General features: G+C 47.3%; 1 protein-coding gene across 1 annotated transcript in view; it reads left to right on the top strand.

The window, feature by feature from the left end:
- ABCA5 (ATP binding cassette subfamily A member 5) overlaps positions 1-13,984 on the top strand; it is a 240,305-nt gene that overhangs the window by 206,304 nt on the left and 20,017 nt on the right. The window contains exon 27 of the mRNA XM_069750700.1: positions 2,565-2,636. Within this exon, the coding sequence (XP_069606801.1) occupies positions 2,565-2,636 (72 nt within the window). The remainder of the gene's footprint in view (positions 1-2,564; positions 2,637-13,984) is intronic.

The following is a 13,984-nucleotide window of genomic DNA, read 5'->3' as shown; positions in this document are numbered from 1 at the left end:
CAAAGAGGAGACTGAGAGAGAACTGTGCAGCCATATATTTACACTGCACAGTTCTCTGTGATTGGGCAGGGAACAGAGATTCTTCCCTATCATTAATGAATCACTCCCATTACATTTGTATGCCCTAAATCTGTGTAAGGCTATGTGCACACGTTCAGGATTTTCTGCAGAATTTTCCTGAGCAAAACCGGACTTTTTCTGCAGGAAATCCGCATGCGTTTTTTGCGCATTTTTTCCGGAGCTTCCCAATGCATTAAATAGCGGGAAAAACGCGAAAAATCTGCAAAATTAATCAACATGCTGCTTTGTTTTCGTGGAAAAAAAATGCATCATGTGCACAAAAATTGCAGAATGCATTAAAAATGATGGGATGCTTAATGTATGCTTTTTAAAGTGTTTTTATAGCATTTTTATTGCGAAAAAACATGAATAATCCTGAATGTGTGCACACAGCCTTAATGTGTATTAACATAGTGTAAGTGTATTAACATACTTACCAATACTTACCTAACGCCTTTCCAATCCTCCACTCACGTGTCTCTAATTCTGATTTGCCGGATCATATTGGGGTTTATGTGTTTTCTGGAAGTCGCTTTTACAATGTACAGTAAGACTAAGGACTGTCACTTCATAGACTTATATTGTAAAAGTCACTTCCAGCTTACACATAGCTCCATATGTGAACCAGAGTCAAAATAGGAGTCATGTGACCGAGAAGAGGATCGGAACAGCACTATAAACTGGGGAAGATGGACATCAGTGACTGTAATAACACACTTATACTACATTACATACAAATCTACACGGATTTCGGGCATAAAAAAACATTAATGGGCAGAATATCTGCCCTCCCCAATCATAGAGAACTATACCTCTGTAATTGTATGGCTGCACAGTTCTCTCTCGCTCTCTGTCTTCTGTCTGCAATTATCTTGATGATCAGTGCTGGGAGGAAGCAGGAGTCTGAGACAAGACCTTTACTGTAGACCACCAGGGATGCCGGCATTAAATGTTTCACTACCCGAGACCACAGGCATTTAAGGTAACCAGTCACTCGATTTATGCTCCCCAAACCCTTGGCAACAAGACTGTAGTGACAAGTTCCCTTTAAAGGGAACCTGTCACCCCGTTTTTTGAGATTGAGCTATAAATACTGTTAAATAGGGCCTGCGCTGTGCGTTACTATAGTGTATGTAGTGTACCCTGATTCCCCATGTATGCTGAGAAATACATTACCAAAGTCGCCTTTTTCGCCTGTCAATCAGGCTGGTCTGGTCAGGTGGGCGTGTTCACAGCGCTCTTTTCTTCCCCAGCTTTCCGTTGGTGGCGTAGTGGTGTGCGCATGTCCAGAGTTCCGACTTCCCTGCGCCCACGTGAAGACACAGCGCGCGATCTGCGCTGTAATCCCTTGCATCGGTGGGGGCGGCCATCTTCCTGGGGCCGCGCGTGCGCAGATGGAGTGCTCTGCTGCACGGGGCTTCAGGAAAATGGCCGCGGGATGCCGCGCGTGCGCATTAGAGATCGCGGCGGCCATTTTCCCAAAGCCGAGATGCAAACTCGGCTTTGGGAAAATGGCCGCCGCGATCTCTAATGCGCACGCGCGGCATCCCGCGGCCATTTTCCTGAAGCCCCGTGCAGCAGAGCACTCCATCTGCGCACGCGCGGCCCCAGGAAGATGGCCGCCCCCACCGATGCAAGGGATTACAGCGCAGATCGCGCGCTGTGTCTTCACGTGGGCGCAGGGAAGTCGGAACTCTGGACATGCGCACACCACTACGCCACCAACGGAAAGCTGGGGAAGAAAAGAGCGCTGTGAACACGCCCACCTGACCAGACCAGCCTGATTGACAGGCGAAAACGGCGACTTTGGTAATGTATTTCTCAGCATACATGGGGAATCAGGGTACACTACATACACTATAGTAACACACAGTGCAGGCCCTATTTAACAGTATTTATAGCTCAATCTCAAAAAACGGGGTGACAGGTTCCCTTTAATCCCTTCACTGCCCTAGGGATGGCACAGAACACACTCCAGTTTCTAATGCCATGTGTAGTGTTATCGGAAGTAATCAGATTGTCTGCAGTGGTCACAGTGATTGATGAACAACACATGGTCCCTGCAGAGGGTAATATGTGTGAGAGTGAAGCTAATGGGCACCAGTCTTAAATTCCATAAATGTCAGCAGTCCTACTACTGGAAACAATCACCATCTGTAGCCTTCTTGGTGGTGCTTCACCATAGAAAGAACTCTTGCATTCAGTGAGGAGAAATGGAAGGAAGGTGGCACTCCCCATCAGCTTTAGTGAAACAGTCCTTTATCTTGTCTGATGTCTAGGAGAAAATAAAGGACTATTTTACTGAAGCCAATGGGGAGTGCCACCTTCCTTCTGTTTGTCCTCACTGAACGCATATGAAACCAATGGTGCTTCCTGACGGCGGGGGATTGAAGAGCGGTATGGGTTTGTTTTCCTTTACTTTCTCCTGTTCTGATTTTTTGTTTTGGTCGCCATTTATAGTGACACGGGTTGTGCTTGTTCTCATTGGTATTTCTGTCTCGTAGATGGCCTGGAAAGTGTCAGGAGATGAAGACAGCTACACACAACTGGGAAGAGTGCTGGTGTCTGTCATATCTGTACGTAAGAGCGGTTACCTAATGTGTTACTTTAGGAAACTGCAAGGGATCAGTGTCCTTGGTGGACTGTAGAATGGTTGTGTTGGGACACATAAGCCGCGTCTAATCCTACTGATAGAATACGGCACTTGTAAGATGTTCACACAAGCAGTTTGCTAGGGAATTTATGTCAAATGTCCGCAAAGTATACGCCTCTCTCCCTACAAAAAAATTACCTATACATTAGCTGTATGGAATAATAAGCTGTGCAGAGGTGTCCTGCTCAGTCACTCACCCCACAGTTAGGACTTTGTATGGTGATCAGATGATCACTGTAGAACAACCAATAGAAATAGCTGTGTGTCCTGCTTGTCCGGGAAGGATCAGAGCATCTTAAGTAGCATGGAAATATACCTGAGAAAATGATTCCATTAGAAAACAGGAATGGACTAAATTGTTAGCTGCCAGAAGGGGAAGGAGACCGATTCTCTCCAGAGATTGCCCCCAGCTGCATAGCACCCAATAGAAGTAGCTGTCCAACCTGATTTTCAGGGAAAGTACAGAGGTTCTGCAGATAATACACTTGCAAAAAAATCCCTCAGTGGAAGCAGGCAGAGAACATATTATCTGCCAGAGGGGGAAGGGGAGAAATTTTGACCAGAGTCAGCCATCAACTGCAGAGCAGCTAGTGTAAGTAGCTTTCTACCCTGAGTGTCAGGAATCAAGCTGAGCTTTTGACGTAGTGTGACAGTATAACTGAGAAAACATCTTGTTCGGTTAAGGCAAGAATGGACTATATTGTTAGCTGTCAAAGGGGGAAGAAGCCTAATTCTGAGCAGAGTCTGCCCTAAAGAGCAGAGAAGTCATTGTAAATAGTTTTCTACCCTGATTGTCAGGTAACGAGCAGAGCTTCTGCAGTAGAATGGATTATATTGTCAGCTGCCAGAGGGGAAAGGAGACTAATTCTATCCAGAGTCCACACTTACCGTCAAAGTAGCCAATGGAATTTGCATTCAACCCTGATTGTCATGGAAAGAGCATAACTTCTGCAGTACATGGCAGTATAGCTGAGACAACTCCTTTTTCAGTTAAAGCAAGAAGGGTTATGGTGTCAGCTTCCAAAGGAGAAAGAAGACTGATTCATCCCACAGCTACTATTAACATCACAGGAGCCAAAAGAAATAGTCTTCTGTCCTGCTTGTCATGGAAGGAGCAGATTCTCTTCAGTATCATGGCAGTATAACCTGAAAACATTTTTTTTCCTGAGGGAACGCAAAAAGGGACTATATTAACTGCCAGAGGAGAGGAAAAGGATTCTGTACACCATGTTCCAAATTATTATGCAAATGATATTTTTCTCAGATTTTCCTAAATGGTCGGTGCAAATGACAGTCAGTCTAATAAAAGTCATCACTCGTTAGATTATACATCGAATTTTATTGTAGAAACCTCCCAATGATAACAGTATAATCTCCAAAATGAATATAAACACAAATTGCACTGTTCCAAATTATTAGGCACAGTAGAATTTCTAAACATTTCATATGTTTTAAAGAACTGATAATACTCATTTGTGGAATTTGCAGCATTAGGAGGTCACATTCACTGAACAAAAAAGCTATTTAACTCCAAAACATCATAACAGGCCAAGTTACATGTTAACATAGGAACCCTTAATAATAATAATAATAATAATCTTTATTTATATAGCGCCAACATATTCCGCAGCGCTTTACAGTTTAACAGTTTCAAACACAAAAGTCATAAGTAACAACGTTAACAATACAATAATTAAAGCAAAATAAGACGACCCTGCTCGTGAGAGCTTACAATCTACAATTAGGTGGGGGAGATACAAAGTACAGGTGTGTATTTACAATGATGTATTTACAATCATGGTCCAGCCATCTTCAGGGGGTGGGGAATAGATGGGGATAGTGAATGGGCTACACACACACAAACATAACATAACTTTGATTAGTGAACGTGATAGGCTGCTCTGAACAAATGTGTTTTGAGCAAGCTCCTAAAACTATGCAAATTATGGATGGTCCTAATATCTTGGGGTAGAGCATTCCAGAGGATTGGCGCAGCACGGGAGAAGTCTTGGAGTCGGGAGTGGGAGGTACGGATTAGTGCAGAGGTTAATCGAAAGTCATTTGCAGAGCGCAGTGGTCTGTTAGGCTGATAGACAGAAATGAGGGAGGAGATGTAAGGGGGTGCCGCATTGTGGAGAGCTTTGTGGGTGAGAACAAGTACTTTGAATTGTATCCTGTAATGAATGGGTAGCCAGTGTAACGACTGGCGAAGAGCGGACGCGTCCGAGTAACGATTAGCCAGATGGACGACCCTGGCTGCTGCATTAAGGATGGACTGGAGAGGGGAAAGTCGAGTGAGGGGGAGGCCAATTAATAGAGCGTTACAGTAGTCCAGGCGGGAGTGGATCAGGGCGACAGTGAGGGTTTCAGCTGTCTCCATGGTGAGAAAAGGGCGGATTCTAGAGATGTTCTTTAGGTGTAAGCGGCACGAGCGGGCAAGAGATTGTATATGGGAGGTGAAGGAGAGATCGGAGTCAAACATAACACCCAGACAGCGCGCCTGCTGCCGGGGTGTTATTATGGTGCCACCCACGGAGAGGGAAATGTCAGATTTAGGGAGGTTAGTAGATGGTGGGAGCAGAAGAAGTTCAGTTTTGGAGAGGTTGAGTTTCAGATAGAGAGCGGACATGATGTTGGAGACTGCGGACAGACAGTCAGTGGCGTTCTGTAGTACAGCGGGGGTAAGGTCAGGGGATGACGTATATAGTTGTGTGTCGTCGGCATAAAGATGGTACTGAAAGCCAAATCTGCTGATGGTCTGTCCAATTGGGGCCGTGTAGAGAGAGAACAGAAGGGGGCCAAGGACTGAGCCCTGAGGTACCCCAACAGTGAGAGGAAGAGGAGATGAAGTGGAACCAGAGAACAGAACACTGAAGGAGCGGTCAGAAAGGTAGGAGGAGAACCAGGAGAGAGCAGTGTCCTTAATGCCTAGTGACTGGAGCCTAGAGAGAAGGAGAGGGTGGTCAACAGTGTCAAAAGCTGCAGAAAGGTCGAGAAGAATGAACAGAGAGTGGTCACCATTACGTTTTGCTGTCAGAAGGTCATTGGTCACTTTGATGAGTGCAGTTTCTGTCGAATGTAGGGGGCGGAAAACGGACTGTGAAGGGTCTAGGAGGGAGTGAGTGGAGAGATAACGGGTAAGGCGGGAGTATATCAGGCGCTCCAAGAGTTTAGAGATGAAGGGGAGATTGGAGACCGGTCTGTAGTTGTTTGTGCAGGATGGGTCTAGGGTGGGTTTCTTTAGTAATGGAGTAATGATAGAGTGTTTGAAGGAGGAGGGGAAAATGCCAGAGGAGAGGGAGAGATTAAAGATTGTAGTTAGGTGACTTGTGACAACTGGAGAGAGAGACTGGAGGAGATGTGAGGGAATGGGGTCGGTAGTGCATGTAGTCGGACGAGAAGAGGAGAGGAACTTGGAGACTTCTTCTTCTGTGATGGGATCGAATGTGGAGAGTGAGCCAGGGGCAATGAGGGGAGGGATGGGAGTCACTGAACTTAGTTGTTGGGAGCGGATTTCCTGACGGATATTGTCTATTTTCTCTATAAAGTGGGAGGCCAGGTCACCAGCACAAATATCTGTGATAGGGGCTTGTGCTTTTGGCCTGAGGAGGGAGTGAAAGGTGTCAAAAAGTTTCTTGGGGTTGTTGAATAGTGAGGAGATCAGAGTGGTAAAGTAGGTCTGTTTAGCGAAGTGAAGGGCAAAGTTATAGGTCCTTAACATAAATTTGAAGTGTATGAAGTCTTCTGGTGTGCGTGTTTTCCTCCATAAGCGTTCAGCACACCTAGAGCATCGCTGGAGAAATCGGGTTTGTGATGTGAGCCAGGGCTGTTTTATTCTGTGTTTGGAGGTTCTGAGGGTGAGGGGAGCTACTTGGTCTAGGGTGCTTCTAAGAGTGTCATTGAAGTGATGTACAGCCAGATCAGGACAGGAAAAGGAAGAGATTGGGGACAATGATGAGCGTAGGGAGTCTAACCCTTCTTTGATATCACCTTCACAATTCTTGCATCCATTGAACTTGTGAGTTTTTGGAGAGTTTCTGCTTGTATTTCTTTGCATGAAGTCAGAATAGCCTCCCAGAGCTGCTGTTTTGATGTGAACTGCCTCCCACCCTCATAGATCTTTTGCTTGATGATACTCCAAAGGTTCTCTATAGGGTTGAGGTCAGGGGAAGATGGTGGCCACACCATGAGTTTATCTCCTTTTATGCCCATAGCAGCCAATGACTCAGAGGTATCCTTTGCAGCATGAGATGGTGCATTGTCATGCATGAAGATGATTTTGCTCCTGAAGGCACGTTTCTGCTTTTTATACCATGGAAGAAAGTTGTCAGAAACTCTATATACTTTGCAGAGGTCATTTCCACACCTTCAGGAACCTTAAAGGGCCCAACCAGCTGTTTCCCCATGATTCCGGCCCAAAACATGATTTCTCCACCTCCTTGCTGACGTCGCAGCCTTGTTTGGACATGTTGGCCATCCACCAACCATCCACTACTCCATCCATCTTGACCATCCAGGGTTGCTCGACACTCATCAGTAAACAAGACTGTTTGAAAATTAGTCTTTATGTATGTCTGGGCCCACTGCAACCGTTCCTGCTTGTGAACACTGTTTAGGGGTGGCCGAATAGTAGGTTTATGCACCACAGCAAGCCTTTGAAGGATCCTACACCTTGAGGTTCGAGGGACTCCAGAGGCACCAGCAGCTTCAAATAACTGTTTGCTGCTTTGTAATGGTATTTTGGCAGCTGCTCTATTAATCTAATGAATTTGTCTGGCAGAAACCTTCCTCATTATGCCTTTACCTGCATGAACTCTGTCTGTGCTCTGTTTCAGTCACAAATCTCTTCACAGTATGATGATCACTCTTAAGTTTTCGTGAAATATCTAATGTTTTCATACCTTGTCCAAGGCATTGCACTATTTAACGCTTTTCAGCAGCAGAGATCCTTTTTATTTCCCATATTGCTTGAAACCTGTGGCCTGCTTAATAATGTGGAACATTATTTTTAAGTACCGTATATACTAGAGTATAAGCCGACCCCCCTAATTTTGACACAAAAAACTGGGAAAACTTAATGACTCGAGTATAAGCCTAGGCAGCAGCTACCGGTAAAATTTCAAAAATAAAAACAGGTACCCAGTAGCGTAGCTACTGGGGGGGCAGAGGGGGCCATCGCCCCGGGCCCTGTCACATGAAGGGGCCCACTGAGAGCCAGGGCAGGGCCACTTCTGTGAGGAGGCAGAACACCGCATAGGAGCAGAGCAGTATAATGTCTGCTCCCTTCTGATGTCTGCACGCTACTAGCACAGTGGCCGGCTGCAGTCTCCTCCCCCCTGCAGTGAATGGTTTCGCCTGTCAGTGTCTGACCTGATCCTGAAGCTTTTCCTGGCTGCAGTTTCTTCACTCTGTGCACGCTGGGTCCTAGTGCCCACCTTTCATTTCACTCACTTCCTGGTCCTGCCTGCAGTGCAAACTTTCTCAGTAAGTGGGGATGGAACTTATTAGATTTATTAAATTCAGGTATGTCACTGTGAGACCGTTGGGGTATTGTGGGGGCTGAAAGTGAGTGAGGGGGACAGGGTACTGGGGGGTGATTGTGAGACCATGGGGGTATTGCGGGGGAGGGGAGTCAGGGCACTGGGGGGTGAATGTGAGACCATTTGGGGGTTGTGAGGGCAGAAGGTGGGTGAGGTGGGACAGGGTACTGAGGGGTGGATGTGAGATGATGGGGGTATTGGGGCTGAAGTGGAGGAGGGGGGACAGGGCACTGGGGGCTGAATGTTATAATGTTTTGTTATGATATTATATGTGCTCCATCACATGTAATATTTGCTGTCTGGGGAGGCTGGAGATGGGGGGGGGGGGGGGTTCATACATACCACCTGGGTCTTTTATGAGTATTAGTATAAGGAGCCCGCATACAGTAACCAAGAGCTGCATCACATTTACAGCACCACTCCAGCGTTATTTTATTTAATTGCTGGAGCGGTGCTGAAAATCCAAGTCCCCTGCCCTCTGTCTGATGCTCACCTTCTGACGTTTTTCATCTGGTTTTGTCTCCGCTCGGCTCCGTCTCCTGCAGTTAGTGACCTGTCCGCGGCTCCAGTGTTTCATGGAGCAGCGCAGAGGTAACTAATCAGTGTGAGTCTATGGGAGCCTCGTCCTGGCCCCTTTCTCATGCTCAGGCTATGTGCACACGTTGCGGATTGGCCGCTGAGGATTCGCAGCAGTTTTCCGTCTGGTTTACAGTGCCATGTAAACCTATGGAAAACCAAATCCGCAGTGCACATGGTGCGGAAAATACAGCGCGGAAACGCTGCGTTGTATTTTCCGTAGCATGTCAATTCTTTGTGTAGATTCCGTAGCGTTTTACACCCGCTACTGTATAGGAATCCGCAGGTGGTAAAACGCGGGTGAAATCTGCACAAAAAACACAGGAAATCCATGGTAATTCCGCAAACAAATCCGCAACAAGTGCACATAGCCTCATAGTCTTACATTGAGCGCTTGTGACATAACTTCTAACTTCTGGCCAGTCAGAAGCTGTGCTCACAAGTTTGAGCAGCGGCACTGCAGCAGTGCCACAAAATAGTGAATACGCTGGAGGATGAGTAAATGACCGGGACATCCAAATCATGACAGGAGGCTGTGAATCCATCAGACTGTGTATAAGGGAGCTGCGGGCCCATCATACTGTGTATACGGGAGCTGCGGGCCCATCATACTGTGTATACGGGAGCTGCGGGCCCATCACACTGTGTATACGGGAGCTGTGGGTCCATCATACTGTGTATACGGGAGCTGCGGGCTCATCATACTGTGTATACGGGAGCTGCGGGCCCATCACACTGTGTATAAGGCAGCTGTGGGCCCATCATACTGTGTATACGGGAGCTGCGGGCTCATCATACTGTGTATATGGGAGCTGCGGGCCCATCACACTGTGTATAAGGGAGCTGTGGGCCCATCATACTGTGTATAAGGAAGCTGCGGGCCCATCATACTGTGTATAAGGGAGCTGTGGGCCCATCATACTGTGTATATGGGAGCTGCGGGCCCATCACACTGTGTATAAGGGAGCTGCAGGCCAATCATACTGTGTATACGGGAGCTGCGGGCCCATCACACTGTGTATACAGGAGCTGCGGGTCCATCATACTGTGTATAAGGGAGCTGCGGGCCCATCATACTGTGTATACGGGAGCTGCGGGCCCATCACACTGTGTATACAGGAGCTGCGGGTCCATCATACTGTGTATAAGGGAGCTGTGAGTCCATCATACTGTGTATAAGGGAGCTGCGGGCCCATCATACTGTGTATAAGGGAGTTGTGAGTCCATCATACTGTGTATAAGGGAGCTGTGCACACATCATACTGTGTATATGGGAGCTGCTGGCCCATCATACTGTGTATAAGGGAGCTGCTGGCCCATCATACTGTGTATAAGGGAGCTGCTGGCCCATCATTATACTGTGTATAAGGGAGCTGTGGGCCCATTATACTGTGTATAGGGAACTGTGGGGGACATCATACTATGTATAGGGAACTGTGAAGGCATATTGTGCATATGGGAGCTGTTGGCCCAATACACTATATAGGGGAGCTCTGGGGGGCATTATACTTTCTATAGTGGAGTTCTGTCAGCATTATACTGTGTATAAGGGAGCATTGGGCTCATACTATGTATAGGGGAGCAGTGGGATCATACTGTGTAAAGGGGAGCAGTGGGAACATCATACGCTGTATCGGGGAGTTATAGAATCATCATACTGTGTATAGGGGAGCTGTGGGGGCCTTACAGGGCCGGCTCCAGGTTTTTGAGGGCCCCGGGCGAAAGAGTCTCAGTGGGCCCCCCCCCTTTAACACATACCCGATTTATGATGCACAGATATGGCAGAGAAATGTATAGTACAATGCCAGATTTCACTTCTTACATGAGTGACAGCTATTGTAAATTCTGCAGTGTATATATACAGGACAGGAGGAGTGGTACTGTGCAGTGTATATATACAGGAGGAAAGGTGCTGTGCAGTGTATATATACAGGAGAGGTGCTGTGCAATGTATACATACAGAAGGAAAGGTGCTGTGCAGTGTATATATACAGGGGGAAAGGTGCTGTGCAGTGTATATATACAGGAGAGGTGCTGTGCAGTGTCGTGAGCAGGGCGTTGTTGTATCAGAAAATCTTTTCTGTTTTGAGTTTTTCTATGAAACAAAGACTTTTCTACATAAACAACGTTGTTTGGTTTTGCGGCCCTAACAGATCTGTGCCACAAAGTAACATCGCTCGGGCATTAATGAGGGACCTGATGCTGAATCCTTTCCACAAACCCTAATGACCCAATTAGTGCCCCGTCATTAGAAGCTCATTAAACGCCTCCCTGTCCCGAGCAATCATGTACAGTATGGGGGGATCTTGCAGCCCACCCGTGACTGCTCCATACCATACACTGCCCTCTGTCGCTCTCACTATTATCCTGTGCATTTCTCCTTCATTGTTACCCCATGTTACACTTGTCACCCCCCACTACAGAGTAGCAGGGCAGCCAATGTCACCCCCTCCCGGACGCTAATGGCAGCAGGAAATGTCTGCTCCTCTATTGGGTTGGAACCTGATTTAATCAAGGAATAATGTGGATTTGTTGCCGGTGGCTGCAGGGGAAGGGTTAAGTGATGCCATGTCCTTGGTGGGAGCAGTGGCAGCTGCTGGGACCTGGACAGACACAACCAATGTTGCTGTGACTGCACAGTGTGACCTGGAGGAGAGAAGCTGAGACTCCGGAGCAGAAATCACCCACATGCCAGCACTGGGCAGAGTCCCTCCAGTCACCAGCATGGGGCCACGGGGCCCCAACCTACAGCCCACATGGCAGCAGCTCCCCTTCCTCCTGGCATCTGGTTAACCCCATTTATGCGGGTCAGATTGTTATATTTAAGGTTTAGCAATAACCTTCATACAGATGGGAAGGGGTTAAGCTTCTTCCTACCCCACTGGTGCAGGTTTGGTGCAGCATGCATGTATTCTGGGGTTCTGGGAGAGCTGGGTGGCTGCAGGCTGCACCCCACCAGCTGCTCCTCCAGACATCACCCACATTTTTAGGCAGCAGAGACAGACAGCAGCAGACTGAGCCACAGGACCAACTGCAATTATTGCTGGATACCTTTGCACTCTGGTAGGACTAGCTCCTCAAGAATCTTCCTGATAAGTTCAGCTCAGCAGCACTGTCTGCAGCCACCCAGGGGCCAGAGCAGAGAAGTGCTCTCTCCGCCCACAAACAGTCACGCTGGCTGCCTTCTCTTAACCCCTATGTGTGCCTGCCTGGCTGCACTGACTGAGTGAGAAGATGCTTGTGTCAGAGCTGGCACATAGGGGTTAAGAGAACGCAGCCAGCAGTGACTTTGTGGGCGGAGAGAGCATGTTATCTCCTGCTCTGCTCTCCCAGCTGCTAGTGGGCCCCCCTTTCTTCCCAAGGCCCCGGCATTTGCCCGCTGTGCCGGGTGCTGACGCCGGCCCTGGGGCCTTATACTGTGTATATGGAAGCTTTAAGCTCACCATACTGTGTATAATGGAGCAGTACATGGGGGAACTTAGGGGACATTATTAAATGTTAAGTGGGCACTTATGCATCATTGTTATAGGGGCACTCAGAGTATTGTGACCGTCAAAGTTGCATATCGACACAATATGGCGGTAATGTCAATGTTCGTTTTTGTATATAGATTTATTTTCAATAACAGCGCGGTCATATTCTGAGGTTCCACAATATTCACAATTAGAGTGTGTAACCATAGCTGTAATCAGGGTTAGCTGGTTAGGGGCCCACTCAGATGTTTCGCCCCCCCTAAGTTGAAACCCTAGCTACGCCTCTGCAGGTACCAATAAAAGTGAAATTAATTGAAATATCAGTAGGTTAAGTGTTTTTGATTATCCATATTCAATCAGGAGCCCCATATAATGCTCCATACAATTCATGATGGGCCCCATAAGATGCTCCATATTAAAATATGCCACATATCATGCTGCACAAAGGTTAATAAGGGCCCCATAAGATGTTCCATAGAGACATTTGCCCAATATAATGCTGCACAAATGTTGATTATGGCCCCATAAGATGCTCCAGAGATATTTGCCCCATATAGTGCTGCACAAACGTTGATTATGGCCCCATAAGATGCTCCATAGATATATTTGCCCCATATAATGCTCCACAAACGTTGAATATGACCCCATAAGATGCTCCATAGAGATATTTGCCCCATATGCTGTTGCTGCAATTAAAAAAAAAAGACATATTCACCTGTCATGGCTCAGGCCCCCGGCACTTGCAATACTCATCGGTCCTCGTTCCGGTGAAGCTGTGATTTCCGCGTCCTCTGCACTGACGTTCAGGCAGAGGGTACGGACTAACCACTTCATCGCACCCTCTGACCTGACCGTCATTGCAGAGGACGCTGAAGACGGAGCGGGGCCCGGAATGAGGACAGGTGAATATTGCGCAGTGCTCCCCCTCCCCATTATACTCACCTGCTCCTGGCGCGATGTCCCTGCATCTCCGGTCTCCGGGCGCTGACAGCTTCTTCCAGCATTGAGCGGTCACCATTACCGCTCATGACAGTAATGAATATGCGGTTCCACCCCTACGGGAATGGAGTCAGGTCCATATTCATTACTGTAATGAGCTGCACCATGTGACCGCTCAACGCTGGAAGAAGCTGTCAGCGCCGGGAGACCAGAGATGCAGGGACCTCGCCAGGAGCAGGTGAGTGTGTCACAGCCACCGCTCCGCCGACCCCCCAGGGACAATGACTCGAGTATAAGCCGAGAGGGGCACTTTCAGTGTAAAAAAATGGGCTGAAAATCTCGGCTTATACTCGAGTATATACGGTAGCTTTCCTTTAATTAGAATCACCTGGAAAACTAATTATCACACGTGTTTAAGATTGATTTCAGTGAACCATTGAGCCCTGAGACACAATACCATCCAAGAGTTTATTTGAAAAACAAAACAATTAAATCTTTGGACAACATCTGCAAGGAGTTTGTATGTTCTCCCTGTGTTTGCGTGGGTTTCCTCCGGGTTCTCCGGTTTCCTCCCACATTCCAAAGACATACTGATAGGGAATTTAGATTGTGAGCCCCATCGGGGACAGTGATGATAATGTGTGCAAACTGTTAAGCGCTGCAGAATCTGTTAGCGCTATATAAAAAATAAAGATATTTATTATTATTACTAGATGGTGGCCCGATTCTAACGCATCGGGTAT

This window comes from Ranitomeya imitator, chromosome 2 (assembly GCF_032444005.1).
Source record: "Ranitomeya imitator isolate aRanImi1 chromosome 2, aRanImi1.pri, whole genome shotgun sequence".
NCBI classification, from domain to species: Eukaryota; Metazoa; Chordata; class Amphibia; order Anura; family Dendrobatidae; genus Ranitomeya; species Ranitomeya imitator.
The sequence above is the reverse complement of the archived record's forward strand: the minus strand, read 5'-3'. Positions and strand labels throughout refer to the sequence as shown.